At 46.3% G+C, this 27851-nt stretch overlaps 1 protein-coding gene across 1 annotated transcript in view; it reads right to left on the reverse strand.

Annotated features, from left to right (window-relative positions):
- The window catches only part of TNFRSF21 (TNF receptor superfamily member 21), a 257647-nt gene that overhangs the window by 85882 nt on the left and 143914 nt on the right, over positions 1–27851 (reverse strand). The window contains exon 4 of the mRNA XM_078647690.1: positions 18436–18701. Within this exon, the coding sequence (XP_078503816.1) occupies positions 18436–18701 (266 nt within the window). The remainder of the gene's footprint in view (positions 1–18435; positions 18702–27851) is intronic.

The following is a 27851-nucleotide window of genomic DNA, read 5'->3' on the forward strand; positions in this document are numbered from 1 at the left end:
CAGCTTGCGCTATCTCGCAGACTCATTCTAAAAAGGTGCCACTTGTTCTAGTGTTGAAAAACAGAATACAAGGTTAGGCGACCAGGAGGTTCCCGTATGATAACCACATCCTGCCTTTATCCCTGCACCAAAAATAGAATCAGACATTTAATAAGACTGCACTTTAGCCTGAATTCTTAAGAGTTGTTGACATTCAAGGTAATTCAGACTGATGCAAGTGAAAAAATATTTTACAGTTGCCAAAGGAGGGTTTTGTTATATTAATTTCTATGGCTAGACGAGCATGTAGGAGAAATATTTGCAGACAGGGAAGCCTAAGTCCTTCACACTGATCACCCAAAGGGGATCTCAAAGCATTTATGGCTTGTTCCTCGCCCACTACAATGATTCTCATGTGAATTACCCCTTATGTTATGTTATTTAGGCTTTTAAAACGCACTTATACCCAAGGGTGTCCTGACGCTTATGTTCTACTGTGCCTCTACAAAATGGTTGTGGCGTTGCTGTGAAATCACAGCTGCTGCAGAGAAGCACACAGAAGAGCCTCAGTGATGCAACCTATCCGCTTGCACCACACCCTACATCTATTTTTATTAAGTAATCCCTACTGGAATCTCATGGCTGTCGTATATAGTGTGACCAATGAAATTCAAAAATAAAAAAAGTAGCTCCTATGCATGTTAAATGCACTAGACGCTAATCACACATTTACTTTCAAAGGCCCAGTCTTAAGGTTGGTTCTGTAGCAGTCCACCTAATATAAGGCACAAAAAGCAGCAAACTGTAAATAACAGGAAATGTCTTCAACTAAATCACTAATCCTAATTATTAACCATAAACCTACATCCAGGGCCATCAGAATTATGCAGCAATAAAGGGGCAAACGATGTAACTAGACAGCACATTCAGTGTATGATGGAGGGTGTCTTGCTAGCTTATTGTGTGGGGGCTTAGAGCCCACAGGTTGCTCATCATTAGTTAGCTTCACGGTCACCCTCATTTAGTTGTCTCATTAGTGTGTGTGTGGGCGTTCCTTCCTCTTCTTGGTTTGCCCGCCCACCCACTTGAGCACAAACACATTAATTGGGTCCTTCCACTGCTACCTTTTCATTCGCTACTTTTTACGTTTTGTTAAGCAGCCTAGTAGAGTCTGTGTCGTTTCCAGCTGTCTCCCGCATGTATTCCTCCCCCTTCGACGTGCTGGCTCCTGTTGCTCTTGCACTGCCCATGTGAGTCTCCCCTGCCCTCCTCTGTCATGCCCTTGTGTGCTTACACCGGCAATGTTTTTTCACCCTTGTGCTCTTCCCTATCACCATGTTGCGCCCGCACGTCTGTTTGTCCCCCCACTTCCTCCCTGTTGGTCCCCCATCCCTCTGTGATTCCAAACCTGGTCCGCCGATACTTTTCGTTCCTTCTTTTTACTGATCTAACTTGGATCGCCAAACATGAAGACAAAAAAACGCTTGCCATTTCGTAGGCATTTTAGGCAGAATTTGTGTGGTCGCGCTACTCAAAGCTCCGCAAAAACAGGAAAAATCTCCGCGAGCACACAGAGTTCCGCGAACACGCAGAATTGCTTGTTCCACCCGTTCGCAATGCTTTTTTCCTGTTCGCGAAAGCTGTTTGCGTGCTCAGGGGGAAATCTCTCACAAACACGCGTTTTGAAAGCGCGAACAAGCAAAAAATTCTGTGAAGCTGCGGATCACTGCATTTTTGGCAATTCCGCGGAGCGCGAAATTACCCAAATTCCGCAAGCGGAACGGAATTTAGCGCCAAGGCCTAATACATACATGGTGCTCACGCCTTCATAATGACGTGGCTAGCTGCCTAAGCTTTTTTTTTTATTTTATAAAAGCTATGTGGCACAGCATCAGGGACGTTGCATAGCATAGCTGAAACCATGGTCAAAACCAATAGATTCCACAGGCAAGACCTATTGATTTGCCAATCCTTGTTTTGTTCAATAAATTCTGAACAGTTCGAGCCGGAAACAATTTCTTGTTCAAATCTACAATGCAGCAAATGGTTAATCGCGTGTAAGTTGGTAAATCCTTAATTATTCAGGGAACGCTCCAGGCATAGAATTGAAAAATTCCAGAGGCCTTGGCGATACTTGAACCTAAACCCTAATCGCTTATCAATGCTGTACTTTTTTGGTTTTTACTATTTGCAAAATTTGAGGGCGAACATTTTGTTGAAATCGAATTAGGTGCTTTGGAAGATGTATACCAGCATCACGATTCAGCACAGTTCTGTCCCACAGTCCATGCTTCCCTCCGGGTGCTGAAGAAAGGCAAGACATAACATGTATTACATGCACACCCAGGACAGACGTCAACAGTGACCTAGTAATGCTACTCGCTTTTCATACTGGCATCATATAATTAGTGTCTGCCTTTTAGAAAGAGCACCGTGGCTGTCACAGAAAAAAGAATTGTGGAGGCAGAAGAATTATTTTCCCTGACAAAAGAAAACAACATTCAGGTCATATTATATAAAGGATCGGTCTATCCAAGGAGGAGCAGGGGGCGTTATCAGGTCAAGCGCAGAGAAGCACGCACCGGCTTACAATTAGAAATGGCTAAATGATAATCTTTTTACAAAGCTTGCATTAATACATTTGAAATGCAAAGCTACCACTGCCAGTCACCGTGTCACCTGGGAAAATCGTGGCAGGCATACAAAATACCAAGTTTTATGCCCTTGGGCTACAAAGTACCCTAAAGTAAGCCCAAACCCTGAGAAGTAGCTCCACTTCCCCAAAATTCCATGGGGAGTAGACCTTCCTCTGGTCGGGTTCCCCTCAAATCCCCCATGTGAACGGGACTAAACTCTTCGCTGCATTGGCACAGTGACTTGTGTCTTTGATTAAGTAAGGAAACCATGGTGTATCTGGACAGAGGCTATTCAACTATATACACTAATGCCTAGAGAGCCAAGAGTAAGTCAGAGATTGAAGTCATAAGTCAGAGATTTATTGAGCGCACATATCACCTGTTGGTTTCAGAGCGCTTGTGAAAAACTCTGATGGAAGGCAGAAGAGACGACTGACAAAAGGAGGAAGGCAATCAAAAAAGCAGTGTTTCTAGCCTCCTGCGGAACTGCTTATGATCCGTAAGCATGCGGAGCTGCAGTGGGAGTTCATATAAAAAAGCAGTAGCCAAATAAGAAAAGGAGCTTCCGCCATTTCTAGCTGTACAAATCCTAAGAGGAGGGAGGAGGAATTTAGTTCCTGATCTCAGCGTTATGTTAGGTTGGGTCCAGTTGAGTTTTTTAGCAAGGTAGCTTGGTCCGTTTCCATACATAATCCTGTCAACCAAACAAATAACCTTGAAGCGGATTGGTTTCCTGATAGGAAGACAGTGAACAGCTTTCAGACTAGGTGCAGACGGGGCAGTGACGGAAGATTGAGCACCAGTCTGGCAGCAGTATTCTGCAAGACCTGAAGTCTGTTGTAAAGATCTTCATTAATGGAAGCCATCAGGGCATTTTCCAAAGTCCAGGCGACTACTGATTAGACCTTGGACAAGCGGTTTCCTTGACTCTATCGAAATCCATTGGAAGATCCAGCGTAGGCAACACATTAGTCCATAGCAAGTACTCATTATATAGTTTACGTGGTCCTTCATGGACAACTGATTATCGATTTTTACTCCTTGGTTGCGCACCATAGGTTTGGGCAATGGACAGGGGCCAAGACTCTGAGGCCACCAGTTGTTCAACCAAAATTCATGTGCCTTCCCAAAGAGGATGACCTCTGTCTTACTGGCATTGAGTTGGAGATGGTTAGTTTAGATCCAGAAGTTAATGTAAATCTGAGTTTAGTGTCAGTTGGATATGGACCAAGAGGGATCAGTAACTGGGTATCATCGGCGTATGACACTGCATCGAACGCATAGAATCGGATCACTTTGGCAAAGGGTGCAACATAGATATTGAAGAGCATGGGATTTAAAATGGATCCCTGCAGGACTCCTTTGTCTACCAACTGACTACAGGAGACCCGGGAGCACAGTTGTACTGTGGAGGTTCGATCCATTAGAAAAAGTTCCACCCAACACACTTCTTTGGACATTTAATGGCCCATTATATGTTTTTTTTAAAACACAATTATCCTCTCAGTTTATTTTTTAATGTTCCTTCCCCTAACTTTACAGGTTAAAGTTAACGCTTGGCAGTCGCCATCTTTCTCCCTCCTTTCTATTCGCTGATGCATTTCAAGCGGGAAATAGGAATAGGTTATTTTGCAACTTCATGTGAAGTAACATTGTATTCTCTTCCACCAGAAAGTGTGTCAGCATACCAGAAGGGGAGCAGCATAGCAGCTGTCAAATTAGAGGATTATCCTAAAAAAAAAAATTTTAAACTGTAAATTGACAGAAGAGTCGGGTTTCTACATTTAGTAATCTGTATAATAAGTGGGGTGCCTGTTCTAGAGCAACTGGCCAACTTTGTGTTGGCATAACCGGCAGACAAAATTTATGAACGACGACAGATAGGCAGGCCTTGGCGGTTGGCACTCTTGATCTACTGAACCCAGTCTCCAGCTATGGGACTAAGTCAGAAGGTGTTGTTCTGCTTGAAACCTGTTGACCAGAGGGCCATGTTTTGTTCACACACCCTAGCAGTAATAAAGCACGCATTACAATAAAAATACAATTGCAATTTATTTTACATGCATAAAAATCTATTTTAGCATCTAAGCTTTAAAACTATGGAGTATAATATTTATGCTTCAACATCTTATATGCAGACCAGTTCGGAAGTGCACTTGTAAGAGGACACTAAATCCTAAGTGCAGATAGCTTCATAGCTCAAGGTACATTTTTTGGAACTTAAAAATACATTTTTCTCTTGTTTGCAAGGAACAACGCCCAGAGGGAGTCACAGCCTTGTTCCCTAAACACTGTGGAAGTCTCCAGCAATGCTTCTGAGCACTATTCCTTTCAATCTGAGCCTACGTATTTTTAAAATAGTGCTTCTCTGCACTCACGCGACCCTTAGAAAGGGGCAGAGAAAGACCTATCTGGGTAAAGACAAAGCCTGCCCTAGGGCCCATGTTTGAGTCTAGAGAAGCTTGTTGGATCAGTCTCTCCGCAAACAGAAGAGTAAGTCACGATCGGACAGGATATCAGTAGTAGCTTTAGGAGTTACCAGCATGGCTTGAGGCAAAACAGCGAACGGAGAACACGAGGACCTTTTCATACATGAAACGGTTCGTAGAAGAAGCTGCGCTGCCACGTACGAAGCTTGAATCAGTTGTTGTGTTTAAGGTTCCGTCATCCCTCGATGTTAATGTTAATGTTATGGGTGTCTTAGATAGCGCTCGGCTACTCCAAGGAGTGTCCCGGTGCTTTCTAACCCACAGCAGACTACAGAGGGCAAGGCAGAAAAATAGAGAAGAAGCAAGCGGATCACTGTCCATAGAGCCACGTTTTCAGACCCTTTCTGAAGGCCAGCAAATTCGGAGTACAGCGGAGCGACAGAGGGAGGGTGTTCCAAAGCTGGGGAGCCAGACGTTTAAAAGAGCGTCCCCCTACCCTTGCTTTCCTAACAGCAGGGACAATGGCAAGACCAAGAGATTCCGATCTAAGGGATCTAGTTGGTTTATAGAAAGCAAGATGTTTCTGAATATATTCAGCTCCCACCGCATGGAGTGCCTTATGCGCCAGCATAAGTGTTTTAAAAACAATCTGCTTCCGAATAGGGAGCCAGTGTAGGGAGTGTAGGAGATCCGAAGCTCTCGCTCGACGAGGTAGGCCAAAAATCGCCCGTGCCGCCGAGTTTTGGACCACCTGAAGTTTTTGTAGTAGATAGTCCGGAAGACCTAAGTATAAAACATTTGAGTAGTCCAGCCTGGAACAAATTAGAGCCTGGACCGTAGTCTTCCTATGCGCAAGCGAGAGCAGGGGAAGGAACTTCCGTAACATTTTGAGGAGACCATAGCAAGTGCCAGTCAGTCCAAGGATCTGGGACTTAAGCTGTTGTCAATTTTGACCCCCAAGTTCTTAGCAGCCAAAGAGGAGGACGCAGGGGGGGAACCTGTTCACAGGCCACCAATCCCGCCAGCTTGGGTCGGCCTGACATCCGAAGAAAAGCACCTCTGATTCATCGGGGTTGCACTTGAGGCTGTTTCGCTGAAACCATTCGAAAACAGCCCCAAGACACCCGCGGATGCTCTCTCCATCGAACTCAGCCCCCTTACCACAAGTGAAAAGGAGCTGGGTGTCATCGGCGTATGACACGATCTGAGCCCCAAAGGACTCCGCCAGCACCGCCAAAGGGGTCATAAAGATATTAAAGAGAGTCTGGCTCAGCACCGACCCCTGCGGGACTCCGACCTCCAATGGCAGCACTTCGGCTGAGTATGGGGGGGCCCAGACCACCTGCCGGCGACCAGCTAAATAGGATCTAAACCACCCCAACACCGTCCCTCTCAGACCGATCTCATGGAGTCTGCTGAGGAGACCCTCATGAGGGACGGTGTCGAAAGCCGCCGACCGGTCTAGCATTATCAACATGGCCCTTCCTCCTGCGTCCAGCACTTCCTTGATGGCCTCATTGACCTCCAAAAGTGCCATCTCGGTACTTAGATTGGATCGAAAGCCCGACTGAGTGGGGTGCAGCAAGCTATGGGTTTCAAGAAAAGTGGAGAGCACAGTATGAACATGCTTTTCCACTATCTTAGCGAGAGCAGGCAGGAGGGAAATCGGCCTATAATTGGCATGGAACTCGGGGTCGAGGCCAGACTTTTTAAGGAGTGGGACGACCATCGCCTGTTTCCAAACCAAAGGGATTACACCACTAGTCAGTGACAAATTCAGAATGGGATTAATCAGCGGGTTCAGAACCTCCGCTGCCGTAGCCAGAAAACTAGCAGGGCAGGGGTCAGAAGGAGAGCCTGACTTGAGTTTGAACAGGAGGTCCTGAGAAATAGAATCAGAGAGAGATGGAAAATCAGACAGAAAGGGTCCAGGTCCAGCTGTTGAATTCAGCTGGTCCCTCGGGATGGTAACAACATTAGGGCCCAAAAAAGAGAAAGAGTCTTGAATCCGCTTAATTTTAGTGGTGAAAAAGCTAGCTAACGAGATCACCCATGGCTCAGAAAACTCATGATGCGATGCATTAGCCTTAGGGGTTATAAACTCCTTCACAATAGTGAAGATTTCCCTGCAGGAACTTGAAGCAGTCTCAATTCTTGCAGAGAAAAAGTTCTTCTTTTCGGCCAAAATGTCCGCATGATAGACCTTGATAGTAGCCCTATAAGCAGCCTTGGCCCCAGGATCATACTGCTGGCGCCAGAGCCTCTCTGCTACCTTGCAATTGCGCCGGGACAGTGCAAGAGCCTCCGTGAACCAAGGCGCAGAGGTCCGCCTTGCAGTTGTCCGGGACGCAATCGGCGGAGCCAGTTCATCTAACCGCTCCACAAGCCACTTCTGTAGCAAATCAGGATCCATCTCCAGGTCACCTGATAGAGGGCAGGGATGCTCCACGCAGGCCTGAGCCAAACTCTCAGGAGTCACCCGATGGTATGTCCGACTAGTATGCCTAGGATGATTGGAAGTTGCACAGGGGGGTTTACTGGTGCCCTGAATCTGAAAACTAAATCAGAAAGTGGTCAGACCAGAGGACAGGAACGGGACTGGCCATAACAAGAGGAATGGTGGAAAAAACTTGATCAAGAGTGTGACCCTTGTTATGAGTCGGGACAGACAGATAGGGAATAAGGCCCAGGGGGGCGGTGACATCAGTGATTTTAACAGTATCACCGTCCAACCCAGCCTCCATATGTATGTTAAAATCCCCAAGCACAATACAGTGCTCTGTCTTTAGACAGAGTGCCGTAGTAAGCACATGCAGCTCCTCATATAAGGTCCCTCGCTGACCTGGTGGTCTGTAGACCAGGAGCCCGGAAAAGGATTGATGGGAAGATAGGGCAATAGAGAAAGCCAAGGACTCGCAGCCAGAAATGGGCTCCATAGGGATAACCACACATGTGGCCGATCTCTGGACCACAATTGCCACCCCTCCACCCCTTCCGATCGGTGTATCATGTCTAAAAATCACATAATCCGGAGGAATTGCAGTCGCAATATCAGGGTTGGAGGACTCTCCTAGCCACGTTTCGGTGAGCATAAGACAAACCGGTTTTCAACAGTTAACAGCTCGAAAATATCAAGAGCATGTCTGCTCAAAGAGCGAGTATTGAGTAAAAGGCACTTATAGTTGGCAATAGTCTTGGGGCTGAAGGCCCGAGCGCCGGAAAGTTGCCTAGAAGCCATCCACACCCTGGACACCGGCGTTTACCTCTGCACCGCCCAGGAAAGACTACATGACACGCGGCCCTACCTTTCCTAAGTGTAAGGAGATCAGACGCCGAATAGCAGAGCCTAAACCCAGCAACTCCTGCCGCGCCGGCCGCCTCCGAGACGCGGACGGGCGCAGACGGGCAGGACTCTGGCACGACTCCGGCGTGTCCGCTGTACGCGTCCGCTGCGCGGAGTCATAGCCATCCTTTTTAAGCGCTGCTAGAGCGCATCACCCGCCTGGCCCACACCCAATATGGCCGCCAAAAACCGGGAACCAGCCCTCGGCGTCGATACTCGGCCGAGAGCGGTCCGGAGGGAAACGGAGGGGGAAAGGGACACAAAGCGCAAGGGAGCGCAAAGGAAGTCTCTAATGCTTATTAGATCAAGCGTTAAAACACACGAAGTTAAAAATGCATAAAAAATGCTGAATGGCACAAAGTAGAGGAGAGAGACTATTGTGTTTGTCCCACACTCAAGGAAGCTGCTCTGAGACAGTAGGTTCCATGAATCTTTCAGTTGTTTGGTGAGAGTGTGGGGAGTGGAAAAAAAAACAAGAAAGTCTTCAAAGAAGCGTGGCAAACAGAGGCCATCAAGAAAGTCCAGAGATTGCCAGAGCCCATACTCATGAGGCACTACAGTCACTGGCCTCTGGTAGACCATGGACAAGAAATATCTTACAATCTTTCTTATGACGGCAACACGGGAACGGCACAGCTACAGTTTAAGGCTCATAGAGATATCTAGACATGAGCTGGTATACTGTTGTCTTAGTTTATTCGGTTTTCCATTCAATTTTCAGCTGTGATGTTGTGCAAATAAACTCGCATTGGCCAAACTTTCTGTAACTACCTGAAGTTGGTATATGCGTCTCAGACTAGGAGTTGGGGCCCAGATAGTGCACATCTGCTTCTGAAGGTGAGACAAAGGCTAGCCTCAAGGATGACTCGCCGTGACAGAAAGCCTGGAGTGTTAATACTCAAGGGATGAAAAGCAACAGCCTTATGAAGTTCCACATCTGCAGCAGACTTTTCCTTCTTGATGTTCAAAAGCTATGTTTTGAATTTGACTTTCTAAAATGGTGTAAGCTGTGAAGTCAGGGAAAGGGGATGATGACATCTGCCCAATAAAAATCCACTGGTGATCCCTAGTATAAACAGATGCTCAATGCTTAATTTACTTCAACGGAGACGAGGCTCTGACAAGGCAAGGACGATGTTAGATCTGGGCGCACTTTAATGGATGGAGATTCAGACCTGCCAACAGCTCAAAAATATCTACCATGTGAAGAGGATGCGAGCCTTAGAGGGGGAGAGGCTTTCTGATGAGCACTGCCAAAAAAGCCATCTGCCCACCTTTCCCTAAAACCTTCTGAGCCTTCCAATGATGCCCTGGGAAGAATTAAATACTCATAATGGGTATTGGCCGAGCAGAACCCTCATCATCACAAGACCTGGAAACCCTTGAAAGCCCATTCGTAGAAGAGGTTTCCTGCTCCCTTTGTCTCACACTATGTGTAATTGCTTGCCCCAGGTGATTGTATGATGGAAACCTAAATTATGTAACACGCAGTGGCATGGTATGAGTTGGCAGGTCTGGAGATGTGGAGTGGGCGTTTGGGTTTTCTTTTTCCAACTAGATTCATGCAAATATGTGTTTCCTCCTTTCTGTTTCATGTGGGTGAACACACAAAGCCAGGACAGCCTTAACCATCATCAAATCTGTCCACAAAACAGACATCAGTAAAGGTAGCAACCTTTATGAAACATTTGAGCAGATCATATAACTGACTGCCTATAAACAATCAGGAGGTTCAAGCAATAAACCAAGTGGGGTCGCGAAGCACACCTTTCCCGATCAGCCAAGCACACCTGCTATGACGTCCTTGTCATCTCTCAGCTTATCAGGTAACTATCTGCTCTTCATCCTTTATCCCACTCGAAAAGCCAAGATTTCAAAACTTGCACATTCTGAAAATTGCGCCATCTTGCCATTTTCAGTGCTACTCGCTTACTCGAAAAATGATCCTTTCTGATTTCTGTTTCTCCTCCAGAGGATTGAGGTTTCCAGATTGGACAATGGGAACAATTTGTTTGTGGTTCTCCACGTTTTTAACTCGTGGCTGCTTTGATATCAGTTCTCAAAGAGGTGGTGAGGCTAACAGGTGTGTTGGAGAAGAGGGGGTTAAAACATCCTAATACATGACTCCCCTTTAGTTTACTTTATACTATAGATTTATTTGCCCTTCAGATCTCACTTTAAAACGGCTCATCGTCAACCACAAAGGCCCTAGCTTAAGTAATGTAGCAAAAATAGTTCGATGATATGAAGCTTTCACGTCTTCTGTTACCTAGATATCTAGACTCAACAAAGCATACACTCAAATCAAGTGTTTGAACGGTCGCACACAAGCTTGTAAAGAGGATGGCATTTTCCAGTCACCGTGTCCTGACCTTTTTTCTTTTCCTAATTTTCTAACAACTTCTATGTTTTTTAGCTTTTCCATCTTGAGTTTTGGTCTCGACAATATTGCTCCTCGAGTGACTCATTCAACCTCTGTTTATACGTATGTATGACAATACACTCATTGCATTTTAAGTAGAACAGCTTGTTCATTATTGGTTTTCTGGTTTGTTTTATTACACTGCACGGCCCTCGGGCACTCTCGGGCGAGACCGCACTTTGTGTGAAATATCCGTACAATAAAAAATAAGTTCAATACCCCTTTCAAATAAAAATAACTTAACAACGCCCAAGTGCCTCAGTTTCTTAAATGGTAGTTGACGCAGCCGCTGCACACAGAATATAATGTAAAACCTGCACTCCGTAAGAGGGCGAATTATAATTTTTACGTCGATGTACTACACCCCACAAACGGGTAAATTAAACGGTAGAAGGGATGAATCACACCCCTAGAAAGGATTAATTCTTCTTCTTGCAAGGACGAACTACATTAAACTCCTTGTTCGCACTGTTTGTTTGGATTAACTACACTCTTCCAATGGATAAACTACACTCTTCCTCCAATGGATAAACTACACTCTTCCAATGGATAAACTACACTCTTCCTCCAATGGATAAACTACACTCTTCCTCCAATGGATAAACTACACTCTTCCTCCAATGGATAAACTACACTCTTCCTCCAATGGATAAACTACACTCTTCCTCCAATGGATAAACTACACTCTTCCTCCAATGGATAAACTACACTCTTCCTCCAATGGATAAACTACACTCCTCCAAAGGATAAACTACACTCCTCCAAAGGATAAACTACACTCCTCCAAAGGATAAACTACACTCCTCCAAAGGATAAACTACACTCCTCCAAAGGATAAACTATTGTACACTAAAGGATAAACTACACTCACTATATTCCTAGAAAGGATAAACTACACTCCTTGAAAGGATAAACTACGCTCCTCAAAAGGATAAATTACACATTTTGAAATGATAAACCACACACTTTGAAAGGATAAACTGCACTCTTCAAAAGGATGGCATAGACTGCTCGTGTGGATGCAATTCACTCTTCCTAAGGGAGACCGAACACTCCTTCTACCGGTCACCCACCCTGTTTTTACACGTGAAATACACTTTTCGCATGCATGAAAAACACTGCTGAAATTGATGAATTGTACTCCTACGGAAGAAACATACATACTACCCTTTTGTTTTATTGCATTCCTCGTATCCATTAATGTCAACTACTTGTCGTATGGCCGAAATACACAGCAGAAAGGGATGAAATCCACCCATCATAGGCAGTAAGCACACTGATCCAATCGATGAAATTCCCTTGCACTCTTTTTATGCGTGAATTACTCCCCGGCGACGGATGGACGCCACCCCTGTTTCATTCACAGATAAGGCCCACCCACAGAAACACCAACACAGCACAGTGCTCGTAAAGTGCTCCTCGTTAGCACGACAAAGTGCCGCCTCCATGCGCTGGCATTTCCACGAGGCGGATCACAAGACGGCAGACAATGTGGTGGAAATAATCAGATGCTGCGCAGGAGCCGACGTCAGACTGCAGGCAGAGAGGACTCTGGGTAGGCAGACAAGGGGTCCCATTGTGGGACAGAAGAATGAACAAAAGGCCGCTGCCCGTGCTCTGATGGCGCAGGTGAGGTCACACCGGGGGCGACAGTCAGCCAGCCAGCAGGGCTATAAATGAACCTTTTGTCAGCCGCTGTACACCGCGGGATCGCGTCTCCGGATTTTCCTGTCATTAAACAGAATGTACTGATTAATCATTCTGTTCCAAAATGAAAAACAAAAAGCCCTTGTGGGAAATAATTGCAGGCTTCTGCCTGTTCTTCAGCAGGCTGGAGGCTGGAGGAAGTGGGTCTTGAGGGGAAAGCTCTTCAATGGTTCCGCTCCTTCCTTTCGAACCGGTTTTTTAAAGTGGCCATTCCACCTGGTCAGTCCTCTTTCCACTCTTTGGGACTAGGAGTACCTCAGGGCTCTGCGCTTAGCCCCACTTTGTTTAACCTGTATGTGAAACCGCTGGCTGCTGTCGTCAGACAAACTGGCTTAACTATGACATCGTATGCCGACGACACGCAGCTGGCGGTGACACTCAGTGGGGACCCTGAGGTGACTGCCCCCAGGTTTCGCGCAGGGCTTTTAGCCGTGGCGAATTGGATGCGTACTAACTGCTTGCAGTTAAACGCTAAGAAAACCGAAGTCCTGATCTTAGGAAAGCAAGCGGAACTGTGGGGTGATCAATGGTGGCCTATTGAATTGGGGGTGACTCCCATCCCAGCGGCCGAAGTAAAGAACTTGGGGGTCTGGCTGGATTCCAATCTCTCTTTTACCAGCCATACTAAGAAGATTGCAGCTACCTGCTATGGTATTCTGCGAGGACTGAGACCAGTCCTCAAATTCTTCAACCCCCCAACTCGGCAACTGGTGGTCCAAGCCGCGATTCTCTCTCGGCTGGACTATGGGAGTGCTCTGTTGCTTGGTGTCAACCAGGCCGAGGCCACCAGACTGCAGAGGGTGCAGAATGCCGCTGCGCGGGCCATTGTGGGCCTCCCGAGACGGTGCTCTGTATCTGCAGTTTTAACCTCCCTTCATTGGCTGCCGGTCAGACAGAGAATTAAATTCAAGGCACTCTGTCTGACATTCAAGATCTTGAAATTTTCATCACCTCCTGCCTTGGTGGGTCTTGTCTCCCCGTATGTTCCCAGGCGGTCTCTCAGGTCGGAATCTCTTCATCTAGTGAGTGCGCCTAGATTCAGACTGAGTAGGATGGGCGGCCGTTCATTTCGAGTTATGGCGGCTGGATTATGGAACTCCCTTCCTGTCCACATCCGTGCCCTTAATAGCCTGACTCTTTTCAGACGCGCGATTAAAACCTATTTGTTCACCTCTGTTGATTGATCGTGTTTCTTTTCAGCGGTGATTTGTTGTGTTGTGGTACTGGATCAGGCGCCAGGACGCCCCTTCGCTGGGGCAGCTGTGCGCTGAATAAAAGTTACTAACATAACATAACATAACAGTCAGAGATTGAATCTCTTGCTGTGATCGCCCTTGCTGTCCAAATAAAGTCCAACCTTAACATATTTTTATGCAAAAAAAATGATTTTCTGTCAGACGGGCGCAGCTTTGGTGTCATCCGGTGTCCGAGCCGGTAATCATCTGCTGTAAAAGAAGAACTGAAGGCACACTGACCTGAAATGGTTCCAGAGCAGACATCCCACAATCAGACCTGCCCATTCAGTGATGGAATGGATGCTGCGCTACCCCGGACATGGGTCCTGTGCTCTCCATTCCACTGGATTCAAGCTATCCTGACTGATGTTACCCCAAAACCGATCCCCAGAATGCTTGTTTCTGGTCCAGAGAGGACCTGGCCTGTCAGATCGGGCTGACTGTTTCCATGAGGAGCAGGTTCAAGACTGATTTGCATTTGGCTGCATCTGAACCGGAATGGCATGAGGAACAAATAAAACCGATGGATTTAGGCCCAGATTTCTGTACTGGGGTGAACGTTTGGCATTGTGTAGCATTCTGTCCATCAATTGTTCTTTTTGCAATTGTCACCCCGAGTGGGACGGGTTCGCGCAGATGTGGGTCCCGTGCTCAATATGCCACTGGACTCAAGCTAACCTGGCTGATGAGGGATGTTATCCCAAAACCGATCCCAGAATGCTTGTTTCCGGTCCAGGGAGGACCTGGCCTTGCAGTTCGGGTTGTGTGTACCAATGGGGAGCAGGGTCAAGTCTGACTTGAATATGGCTGGCTCTGAACTGGAATGGCATGGTGAGCAAAAAAACGATGGATTTAGGCCCAGATCTCTGTACTTGGGTGAATGTATGACATTGTTCTGCATTCTGTCCATCAATTGTTTTTTTTGCCATGACCCTAAACTCATTTTTACATAGAAAAGATATATGCTTGCACACAAAAGGAAGCTGATCCAGGGGACAATGACAATATCAAGGTCTCCCCTCTGGACCCCGTCCTGAGGAATGTGGAGCAGGACACGCCCACTGACCATTAGGCTTCATTCCTAAACAAGAAATGCAGCCATCTTGGTGCAGCTGTGATGGCGATTCCCTTCTTCATTACTCTACAGCAGCACACTACATCATGAAGCACCACTGCCTAATCGCCATCGGCTCTGCCCAATAGGCTTCGAGTTACCTCATCACCATCGCGTCTATCCAATAGGCATTGAGCTGCTAAATCATCATATCTACCTAATGGGCACTGACCACTTAATCCCCATCACCTCTTTCCAATGGGCACTGAGCTCCCCAATCACTGTTATGTCAGCCCAATGGCTATTAACATGTCCAATCACCATACAGTCTATCCAATAGGCATTGTGCTGCCAAGTCACCAACATATCAACCCAATGGGCATTGACCGCCTAAACACCATCGCCTCTATCCACTGGGCACTAAGCTGTCTAATCACCATTACATCTACACAATGGGTATTGAGCTGCCTAGTTGCCCTCTACATTTATCCAATATACATTGATTTGCCTAGTCACCATCATGCCAGCCCAATAGGCACTGATCTGCCTAATAATCACTGTGTCTGTCCAAAAGGCATTGAGCAGACAGTCTAACCCTACATCCTGGCAGCCTTTATTTATCCAGCCTGAAACCTCCAAAACCATCACTGCCCAATCAATGATCAATAGGAGGCTCAGTCCTGCATCCCTTCCTCTAACCTACCAATGCAGCCAAATTACCCTCGCCGTGGGCTAAGAGTTTCCTATTCATGCAATTCCCCATAACACTAATAGGTGAATCGCGTGTATGACTACAAAATGACTTGGATAACTTTTGAAAATAAAATAAAGAAATTGTAACAGCGCGAAAGCGCTTTGAAGGTAAACATGCGAGCAGCAATATGCTGCCTGGTTCTCCGCAACAAAAATAATAAATGAATAAAAAAACAGAAAAGACGGAGCAGGGGGGGTGGGGAACAGACACTTGAAGCAGGAGGGTGGGAGGGTAAAAGTAGCAACCAAGGGAAAAGCAAACAAGCGAGAATGTCACAAGGGTGTGGAGATAAGCAAGCAAGGGCGAGTGCAACGCAGAGGGCGTGGGAGAGAAGCAGGGGGTGTGGGAGAGAAGCACACAGGCGAGTGCGAGCAACACGCAGCTTTGTGATAAGGCTAGAATGACACCGGGACAGCATGGACACTGAGAAAGTGCCACTGAGAAAATATGTTACTGGAATGGTTGGGATGGAGAGGGGATGATAAGGTCTGCCACTTGGATAGGGAGAACATGCACCTTATGTTGAAGATCTGGCTCACTGAATCATGACAAAAGACCACATAAAAGTTGAACAATATGCTAGGAGTGGCTGAACTAGGGAAAAAAGTCAGGTTTACAATAGACAGACAAGTGAACCAGGAAAAGAGACAACTGTGTCTAGAGGACATGCAGACACTATAACATAGTCAATCAGCACTTAGCAGGTGCACCATCAGAGGCACGAGTACAGGGCGACGCCTGGAAAGTGACTCATAGGGCAGAGAGACACAGGAATATAAACAAACCATAAATATGAACAACCAACTCAATTTTATGACAGATCTATTTACATTAAATAAAGGGATGAGAAATGTGCGGATCTGACCATTCCTGGATAAATATTCCCCGATTGAACATTCTACACCTCTAGTTTGTGGTCGATAATTGTGCTTTTGAAAAACTCATGTTTGAGATGCTCCTGCTGTGAAGGTGAAGTAAGTTATGGAAAGGTAAATTAAATCTCCTGTCATATATTTAAACAAAATAGAAAATAATAAAAGTGAGTAGTAGGGGCAAGAAAACCCCGGGACAGGGAGGGCCAGTGAAAGAGTGACTTAGGACAAAGAGACATTGAAACTGGGCGACTGTCAAACCCAAGGGCGCTGGATTGAGGGAACTCGAGAACAGGGTTCAGGGAGAAAGATGAGAAAGGGTACTCACAGGGCCAATAGAACAGTGGAGCACATGGATAGGGAGATAACACTACGGGATCCAATGCACTGATGAATAAAAGCACGTTTATACTAGGATTGGGAGGTCACAAACACTCCAAGCAAAGACTCTGCCTCACAGTTCTTAAGGGCTAAAGGAACCATGCAAGCAGTATCAGCACAACAGAGACCACAAACATGACTTTCCGAGGTCATGAAGTTGGAAAACCCAAGACAACTCTTCACACATGAAACACATCACAGGTAAAGCATTCAAAACTAAACAAGACCCCCCCCCCACACACACACACACACACACACACACACGACGTAGGTGGGAGGTCACAACGGTTATGCACCACAAGGGAAGCCCCACACCATACAGAACACATAACCTTGTTGTATTCATGCAAGGTGGAAGGTCAGGTAACTCCCCAATCTACAACCCCCTCCCCACAGAGCCCTACCAAACCTGCTACTAGCATCAATATTACAAAGTGTTGGCGAAAATGAGTTATGTAAATATATTCACGGGACCAGACTAGATTTAATAGTCGGAAGGTGGAGGAGCACAGTCTGAAGTCAAACCTCACTCTCTCCACACATATCGAAGACCATGGAAAGCTGCTCTCTTCTAGTGCAAAGTCCAGGTGAATGGTTAAACATCTCTCAAACCATCCGTTAGACTTCTAATCGATGGCCTCTGCTCCGGATAATCAAATGAGGAACTCTGGAACTACCTCATTATCAACCCTACTCCAACAAATCCACATATCTGTTCATTTTCTTTGTGAGCACTTTGTTTTGACCACAATATAATTAATCTCGCGCCCGCCCTGGGAGCAGCACATTAGTGAAAGACGTTCTGGCTATTTGAAACAGTCAGACCAATTCTCAGTTTGCAGGCGGCACCTGGCCTGAACTTCAAGGGGTGGGTCAGAGATACCCTTGGCGCCAGGCACTGCCTTAGCCTGCATGGGCATGTCTGGGGGCTCTATGGGACCCACTTTTCTCGCTTTCAAGGGGTGCCTTCAGAGATGGAGCCGGGAGGGTGTGGGAGGGATGACCAGCTGTGCGACTGTGGCTCCAGAATGCCTCAGCAGCTGCATCTAGAATACATCGCATTTGCCGAGTCGAAGTGCTCCCTCATGTCCATTGGCCACGCTTCTAAGCAAATGAGAGAACGGCACCTAGGAATGAGGAGGTGCAACATGTGCGCCAGCACCAGGGCTATTATAGAAGGACTCTGCAAACATTGGCATTCCCTTCTTTAATACCAACGCGCCCTAGCAGCGCAGAAAGCGAGTGCACACCCTTGTGTGTCCCAAGGCCCACTTTGTGTAATATGACTCAGGGACCTTAAATGGCCTTCAGCTTTAACCAGTTTTTTTTCCATTGGTATCCTTGTTTAGGTATACACAGTAAACAAAGCGTTGCGCACCAGCCTTCCACACATCAGGCTAGTACCAATAATGCCCACACATTTCAGTTATGAATTTTCACAATCAATAACAGAATAGAAATGATACCCTTATACAATCTCAATAAATAAAAGAAAATATGATTGGAAGGTGTTCAACCAAACTAGCAGCAAGAAACAGATAACAAAGTAACATAGCGAGCTGCATATGGTACATGTTGCACGTGTGCTTAAGGGATGTTTAGGTGGTGGTGCCATCTGTTTACCTGTGTTGTATCCTCCATGAGGCCTCTGATCTTCTCCACTACATCATTGCGCCTGTGCTGACGTAGGGCGCTGATCAGTTTGGCAAGGCTGACCTCTGGGCCTCGAATGGTCCAGTGCTGTAAGGCTGCGTACGCCCGCTCGTGATCCGCGGAGTACCCGTTGGAGAAGGCCGCCATCTCCCGCTCGCTGGCGTTGCACAAGAACTGGTAGATGTCTTGCCACTGGCTTCCCACCTGAGCTGCCACCAGTTTCAGAATGTCAACGCCTGCGAAAGAAATGGGGAAATTGTGGATGAAATCCCACAGTGTAATGCCCATTCAGGGACGTTAATGGAGCATTTGACTGCAAGTGAGATAGTTGAAACAGGGTTTTCATAGATGCCAACTTTCCCAGGTCCATGTGTGACGTGTCACTCCAGTCCAGGTTTTTAAACAAAATTTAGGGGCTTGCAGTATTTGCATTTATAGAACGATTACTACCCCTGACGAGGCATAGTCCTGTTTTATACTGGAATAAACAAGATTACAAGTCCCAGAATTCAAAGAAGAAACATGGCCTGCAGCAGCACATCTCACGTGGACCTGTGGCAGGGCTGTTGTGTGTTTTGTGTTCCCAAAGCTCCCAAGTTTTCGCAGGTCCATGTGTGAGTAGCTCATCCAGTCCTAGTTACTATTTTGCATTCTGTTACTTGTAGCCATGTTTACGACATTATATAATCAGGGCTACACGCCCCAGGATGAAAAGCATACACTTGACGCGCTGCTCGTGCAAGGGCACGAAGACTTGAGCGCTCTGCAAACCACACCAATAAGGCTATAAACAATGCACCTAACTTTAACATCACGCCAGGATTGCTAAACTGACGGTAAATACACTCTTAACTGCCTTACACCACCGTGCAATGATCTTCATTAAATCATAAATAAGAAAAAACAGAAGGTTGATGACGTGGAGCTGGACAAGGGTAGAGCGGGTGAGAATAAAAGTGAGTGTGAACGAGCGCTTTGCTGATACCATTGAGTTGGGTAACAATAAACATCTGTTATCAGCGACAAGATTCCCTTCTGGGTGAACGTAGGTTTTGTTATGTTTGCAGATAGTTTTTTAATTTGTTTACAGGCACAAAAACATTCCTACCTTAGGAGAGGTTATCAAAGGGAGCAAGTGAAGTACCTTAGGACTACTACTCCCAGAATGCATTATGTTATTAAACAAAAGCCCGTGGCTAGAAAATCCAAACGTCTTTGTATAGTGCAGTAAAACCAAACTTATTTTATCTCATATACATGGTTCATGGTGCATGAGGTAATTCAGATCAAACAGTAAAACACGAGTTGTAAGTTTCAAAAATGTTATATTTATACGCATTTCAACAATTACAAGATGTGCCAACTGAGGAAAAACAAGATGCTTACATGTCACTACACTTCTTCTGTGTTGCTATCTTTCATAGATTCATATGCTTTCTCAGGTGACCACATTGTGTGATCCTGGGCAGGCTGCCATTTCCTCCTGCCTCTTATCAAAGATGTGGCCATTAAAAAAAACCTCATAAATACAGCATATCAGAACCGATGTAAAATGCCTTCAAATACAGCATATCAAATCCGATGTAAAATGCCTTCAGTTCATAGGGACAGATGCTTTTTAATGATGGTCACATCAACAGTTCCAAAGCTTTGTGGAAAATCAAAAGACACCCTTTCCAAGGCAATGTTTTTTTTTTTTCTTCCGTATTTTTTTATTGAAGATTATATTTACATGGAGCATTACATATACATGGGAAGAAGAAAAAGAAAAACGCCCGGGGGGGAGGGGTCACAGTCTTCTTGGGGTTAGTCCATTCAATCGCATTTCCCCTCGTTGCTGGTCCGTTTTAGTTTTCTCCGTTCCCCCTCATTTCGATGATTGTCTCTGTTACATCCCTTTCCCCGACCGTAGCAGGGAAAAAAAAAAGAGAGTGGAGAGTAAGAAGCGCAGGATCGTTATGGGTCTTGTGGTGTTTCTACTGCCGGATGAGTGATATGCATGTGGTGATTGTGTGTACCTGGCTGTGCTGTCTATGGGGGTTTGTGCGAGGAAAGGTAGTTGTCTAGAGACTCCCACATGTTTGATTGTCTGTGCGTCTTCGGTGTGTGTTTCGCCGTTATGGTGTCCGCCCCCCTCAGGAAGGTGACCCAGTTGAACCAGGCTCTGAACGTGGCTTTCCCTGTGTCCTTCCAGTTGTACAGTACCGTTTTGACCGCCGTTGTCAGTAGCAGGTCAATCAGGTCTTTGTCTTCTTTTGCTGTGATTGAGGGAGCCATGAACCCTATTGCTAGGCTGTGAAAGTCTAGTTGTAGTGCGGCCCCTGTGATGTCGTTTATCAGTGTGCCAATCTTGTTCCAGAACTTCCTGACTTTGGCGCAGTGAAAGATAAGGTGTGCCAGATCCCCCTTTTGTTTGTTGCAGTTCCAGCAGGAATCGCTCTCGCGGATTCCTATGTAGGCTAGGCGGGCGGGGGTCCAGTATGCCTTGTGTATCAGCCAGAATTTGGTCTGGTCTAGGGTTGTCGTTACTTTATTCCTTGACGTGGATCTCCAGATGTCAGCCTTTTCTTCTTCGCTCAGCTCCCTTCCCGCTAGTGTTCCCCAGTAGGACATGACTTTATTGTTGAGTTTGGTGGATTTGGGGCTCAGGGCTTTGTAGAGGTGTGCTACTTGGTGCCCTAGTTTGTTGAGGTTCGTGGCGTATTGTAGGATTGACGGTGTCTGTCTATTCAGGTCTGCCTTCCCTATTGCTACCTTGATTTTTAGGAAGTTGTACAGTTCTATGCTGTCCATTTCGTGTTTCCCTTTGAACGTGTCGAAGGTGGTGTATGTGCCCTGCTTTTGAAGTTGGCTTACTGTGGATATGCCGTGTCTATACCATGTGGGCATGTCCAAGGCAATGTTTTAATATATAGATTCCCATGTTTATGACACTCTGCAGATGCAAATCCAAAGGTGCCAGAATTGCGCTTTTACACATACATTCACGAGAACAGTATCATGCAGTGACTGCATTCCAAGAGATAAAAACATAGAAGTAAAAAAGCACTTAAATTGTTCATTTTGTTCATTTCATCCCCTTTTCTTCACTCCTCAATCTTTCCTAAGCTCCTTCCTCTACCTCTCTCAATCTCTCCGTTCGCCTTCCCTCTTCTCTTTTAACTTCCCTCCTCACATCACCTTGTGCTCGTCCATTCTCTGCTCTCTACCCTCCTCTCTATCTCCCCACTGTACACTCTTCAGCTCCCTGCCCCTTCCCCTCTCCTTTTACTATATCACCCTCTTCTCCCCTCCAGTCAACCTACTGTCTACTCCCCCCGCCCCTCCCAACAGCCGCCTTTGCTCCCGCTCAGGGTCAGACTGGTAAGGCAGGCACTCGGACAGTACTCGATCAGGGCCGGACTGGGAACCACATCCGGCCCTGGCAAAGTGCTTGCCACCCCCCTCTCCCCCTTCCCACTCTGGGTAAGGGGTGGGAGGGGTTTGGAGGTGCCGTCGAGCTCTTTACTGGGGCCGGTTTTCTGCCGATTCTGTTACAGGGATGATTTTGCAGCTATGCTGCAAAAACGGCCCCCAGGTGGCCAAAACCAGCCCCCACCCGAGTGGCGCACCGGGGGATTGCCCGGTGCCCGCTATGGCCAGTCTGGCCCTGTACCGAATGGGTATGTGTGTTACAGGTGGGGCGCTTTTTTGACCAGCTGTAGTGGTCAATTTGGCTGTGTCTGTGCTGTTCAGATGCCACCAAAGGCCCAGTGGGGGGCCTGAGCGGCCTTTCCATATCTCCCTTTTACCAAGGGGTGTCATCCCAGTCTATCACTGGGCCGGCACATTAATGTATGCAGACTGAGCAGGGGGCCAGAGCAGAAGTGGCCTCACTTAAATTCAAGTGTGGTTCCCCATTGAGACACAAAGAGTCCAGGGGAAATCTGCATTTTTTTTAAATCTTAGTGAAGTTAAGACATCATGCCACTGTTAGAGAAACCCCCCTTCTTTTTATAATACTTATAACACTGAAGGAGTGTTTTGTAAAAAGGTGCAATCCTCAAATATGGACCACTTTTTTTTTAGGGTGCCCTGGCCTATTTTTGTTCCCAGTCCAACCCTGCTCCCACTCTTCTTTCCTTAACCACATCCATGCTGGTGAAGGAACCACTCCGTCACCAGCCACGGACGCGTTGTGCTGGTGACGGAGTGGTTCCGTCACGGCCCGGCCGTCGCTGCAGTGATTTTGCGCCTGCCCGGCGTGTTCTATGGAGCAGGCGGGGCCGTGAGGGAAGCACTCCGGCACCAGCACAGCGCGTCCGTGGCTGGTGACGGAGTGGTTCCGTCACGAGCATGGTGGCGCTGGGCGGCCCCTCCTCCCCCCCCAGCGCCGTGGCGGAATTACCGCCGCGGCTAAGGTGTTAACATGCTCTCCTCGCATTCTACTCTCTTTCACTGCCCCCCTTCCACTCACAGGGCAAACAGAGCTGGAGATGAAAAATTCTATATGAGGGCCACCGGAATTATGCAGCAGGGAAGGACCAAATTATGCAGGGTTGACTAAAATACGCGGCAAGAAAAGGCAAATTATGCGACATAATGTGTGACATTTAGTGATAGTGTTACTTCTTAATTTGTACACGTTAATATGGCCTGAGAAAAGGTTTCACAGTAACAAGCAAGAAAATTGTTACCAGTCAACATCTGCATAGGGCCAGGGCCGACTTTAGGGCGATGCGACTGGTGTGGCCGCACTGGGCACTGACCTGGAAAGGAGGTTGGGGCGCTGACCTCAGGAAGCACGCTGTGAGTACCAATAACTTATGATTTAATGCACCTGCTGCAGAGTTCCTCCTGGTTCCAACTTTCAGGCAGCAATAAAAATGTCAAGATAACTTGTGAGTAATGTTTCTGCTAGAGAGAGAGATGGAAGTTTTGTCTGGCGTCAGTTAAATACCAGTTATTTATTGTGCCAACACTTAAGGTGGCCAGTTTGATGCTAATGTATTTTCCATCTTCCTTTTAAAGCTGTTCTTATAAAAGTGTGTAAGTGACATTGTAACATCGTAGCTGCCTGCAATCCCGAGTTCTTGATTAGGAGAGAATGTATTGTCGTATTCTCACAAATTATTAGTAATAGAAAAATGCGTGGCATGGCCTAACTGAAATGATTATTGTAAAAAACATCTATAGTAACACATCTGCGTTGGCGAATGTTCTTTAAATAGTTAGTTGCAAGCATATGGCTGCCACGTTGAAGTGGCTGCATGTTTTTATATTTATTTTCAGGCTATAGGTTTGCAATAAAAAAGCGATTAAAAACGTAAACATCTCACCAGCATGCCCAGTCCATATCTACTGGGTTTGCCAATGTTGGCTATATACAGGTGGTGCTTAAAGGAAAAAGCATGATATTGCTTAAAATAATGGTAAGAGGCTTACTAACGGGTTGTTCCTGATCCAAGTTTCTAGCCCTCCATGTGCTTAGCTTTAGCTCTGCCAGAAAGAGTGCAATTGTGGGCCGGAAGCAAATGGTAGGTTAGTGTCACCAGAAGGGCTGGAAAAGCAGGGGCTCCAGCTGAATCCAGTAGTTATTGATGAAACCGAACCCAGATCAAGGCCAGCTTTCGTAAAAGGTCATGGCTGCGTACTGACGCAATTTGCCGACACCAGGAGGTACCTACCTTTATCTGCTTTGCGTTCAGAACAATAACCTGCAGGGAGTGACAGAACACACTTATTTTCAGTTCCAGCAGGGCCCAACATAAATGCCTCACTTATGAGGCCATCAGCAATCCTTTTGTTCAAGTCTCATACTGGGTGGGAGCTAGCGGAACAGAACACATACACCAGTTATAGGAAAGAAAGGCACAGCATGGCACTTAACAACTGCTTCAGAGAAAAAAACTATGGTTTAGAAGCAGGATTTGGAGTTTAGCTTGCACTGTTTCTAAGGGAGATGTGTACACTGCAAGTTCAGATGCATTAGGTTATATAAGCAATGACGCTATTACCAATTTTTAACACATACTAATAAGCCTTTATTACTCCTCTAGAGGAAGCCTTTGTATGCAACATTTGAACAACATATGCTTGAGAAAATAACTGCAAGGTTCTACACATAAGCTTTGCCGTTTCATGCAGCTCCTCGATGCCGGTTTATAACTTGCTGAACTATATTTCAAGAATAGTAATTGGTGACATGTATGTAATACAATGATCTCTGAAAGAAAAGCAGTAACTCAATGAGTAGGCCACATAAAATACCAATCTGTCACTGATCTGTTACCAGTTGTGTTTTGCAGCAGGCACATTAACCCTCTGTGCTATTTCAGGAGTAAAACATGTGACTAGACGGCACACGTATGTCCAGCAAGTGCGATAAGCACCAAAGTTATCTCACTGTTATCATAACCTGGAAAATGCGGGGTATGCAACGACACCTGTAGCAGGTGCCTGAACCCCATAAGATTTTTTTTAAGCAGCCTGTTGGGACAAGTTAAATAAACTAGAACAGATTAACAATCACATTTGGTCTTTTTGCCAATTAATATGGGGCAGAGTTTTGTAAAATAAATGTATAGGTTGATCTCTGCCCTTTGCGACTCTGCCCCCTTTCTGCTGCCACATCTTGAGCCACAATTCATAGGAACCAAGTTAATTTTCTTCCATTTCTTGCTTTGGTCACCAGTCATTGATCAGGTTTCTTTCTCCTAGTCCTCCGGAGGGAGCGGGGTGACAGTCTAGGGAGATGTGCTAATATTGCATAAAAGTAAAAGCAACATGCAGGCCACAGAGCTCTCAATTTTCCCGGGCCCAGGCTAGCTCCTCCAGATCACGTGTTTGTTGTTGTTGTTTGGTTTGCTTTGCATTGCATTCTGGGATTTGCAGGCCTGATTTTACAATGGTGCAAACATGACTATACTTCCCAGCATGGTGGCATTTTACGGCCAGGGGATTGCAGGGACACCTTTAAGGGTTACAGACAGAAAAATGAGCTGCCCATACAAGGATAACAATATATTTACATAATAGCTGTAGCTCGCTTGCCTAGTGAGAGTCAAGTGGTCCTTAACTGATTACACTGCTACGAAATATTTGCAATAACTAGGTTTAGGAGCATGTCCTTCGTGCAGACTGTGAACCCAGGACAATAAGTTCATTCGTGTTTGCTATTTTTTTTATTGAGCTGGTCACTGCTTTACATGGAAATATAGAAGTGCAGGTACTCACTCGTTAAAGTGCCCGTTTGCTTTTGAGAAGTGCAGGTACTCAAGCATTACATCTACGGTAGCAGTGTTGGGAAGTGAAGGTACTCTCACTTTCAAACTGAAAATGTGCAGATACTCAGGACCTGCCCAATGAAAGCAGTGGAGACTGTTGTCCTAAATTCCTGCATTTGTGCTCGAGTTTCAAGCTAATAAAACCATGGCGTGTGGACTGGAAAGATGTAATTGGGCCAGAGCCCAGTTTCACCCACCGTGACCGCAGGGCATGATGTCATCACGCTGCTTTGTTCGTGGGGGTGGGAGGGGCGGTGGGTGCAGAGGCGCGCGTGCACGAGGGGCGCAATCGAGCAGTTTCCTCGGGCACGACTCTGGCTAGAATCCGCCCTGAACGGACAGACACACAACTGCACTGCGAGGTCTACTAATGCGTATCATTAACAATTGACAGCGCCAAAGGCACCCGGGTCATGGACAAGAGCACCACAAGGCAACTCGACAAAGGCTCAGCCAGGCGTTATGGTGAAGAACATGTTTTGCTTCAAATGCAATTAATTACCTCTACATCTTTTTATACATGCAACGCTCTAGAAAAACAAAATAACATATTCTAGTTGTGTGCTTTAAATGGGCCGGTACAGAGTGTCGGTATTTATTTTGAGAGGGAGAGTACCTGAAATTAAAAAAAAAAGTAATACTTTTAATTGGAGAGAAATCGGCACTTAGAAAGAAGCCGGTACTCTATGCTTGCACTTATATTTTTCAATGTCAAGCCCTGCCTGCGGGCATGCACACCGATCTCTACTCGTGCACGCGCTTTCCTTGAACACGCACACATTTCCTCGAGTCGGCTGTTCGCAATACTGTAAACAGCTCCCACGCGCGCACAGTGCATTGGTGCGTTTCTACCAGCATTTGTGTAGACAGCATATGCAAGCCCAAGTGCATTTCCTGTTGTGTGTTTCAGGAATAATTTGACTGAAGCAATGGATGAATACTTTATTTATTTACATTTATTCAAGTGAAAAGAACACGAAAGCACCGATTCGACAACAGTGTAACAGTTTCATATATGGTTAAGAGTCTGGTTGTGCCAAAGCAACGTTAACTCTCCCTAAACCTTATGTACACTGACTAAACCCAAGACAGGTTGTTTGTTTTTAACGTTTTTAGTGCTACGTGTACATTTAACACTAACTCAGTTTCCTTGTATGGAACCCACGCTATACAAACACAACACGGGCACCCTATCGCGGATAACTTACAAATCCATTTGAAACCAGTTTGCGCTGGTATCTGGCCTAGTTACGGGAACTGGCGTGCACAAACCGCTGACTGGAACCGTTTTCTTTCCCCTGGGACCCGCAGTGTGGCAGGCAGCACACGTCATCTCCACGGGCATGAAGGATGGGGCGCTCTCATGCAGACCTTGCTGATTCTACCTCCCCCTCCCTCTCCTCGAGTCACTAGACAGCATTTTACACTAAACTAAACACACAGCACCAGCAGCAAGCAACCCATGTGCACACTTCGTGCATAATAGAAAAATGATACCCTGTTTAGTTAGATGCACTTGTAGTACCATTTTGTGGTCATTTTGAGGCACTATAAACGGCAAATTTTTTTACTCCCCTGGAATCATGACCTTCTGGGCTGGCACTTCCAGTGGGACTCTACCTGGTGGCCAACAGAGCTAGGACCGACACCCACCCCCCCACGCCAAGAACCTTGAGATTGTCATCAACAGCAAACTGGATATGATGCAAAAGTCAACGCAGTCACCATCACATGCTTCCATAACCAGAAGATGCTGCAGAAGACATCAAATGGATCCCAATCAGCACCTGGAAAACCGTAACACACACCCTCAGCAGAAGCAAGCTGGGCTTCATAAACACCCTTTATGCAAGGATCAACAAAAAACTCACCAGAAGGCTGCAGACCATTCAAAACTCAGTGGCCAGAATCACTCATAACCTCCCACGCCACACTCACATCACACAACACCTTAAGGAGCATTACTGGCTGCCCATACACAAACAAGCACGTTTCAACCTCCTCACCCACAGTTTCAAGGCACTACATAACACTCGCCCAGCATACCTCAACATTTGCATTTGCTTTCACAAACATTCCAGATGCCTCCGCTCATCCGTACTGCTACTTGAACAAATTCCA

The sequence above is a fragment of the Lissotriton helveticus genome, chromosome 6, assembly GCF_964261635.1.
Source record: "Lissotriton helveticus chromosome 6, aLisHel1.1, whole genome shotgun sequence".
NCBI classification, from domain to species: domain Eukaryota; kingdom Metazoa; phylum Chordata; class Amphibia; order Caudata; family Salamandridae; genus Lissotriton; species Lissotriton helveticus.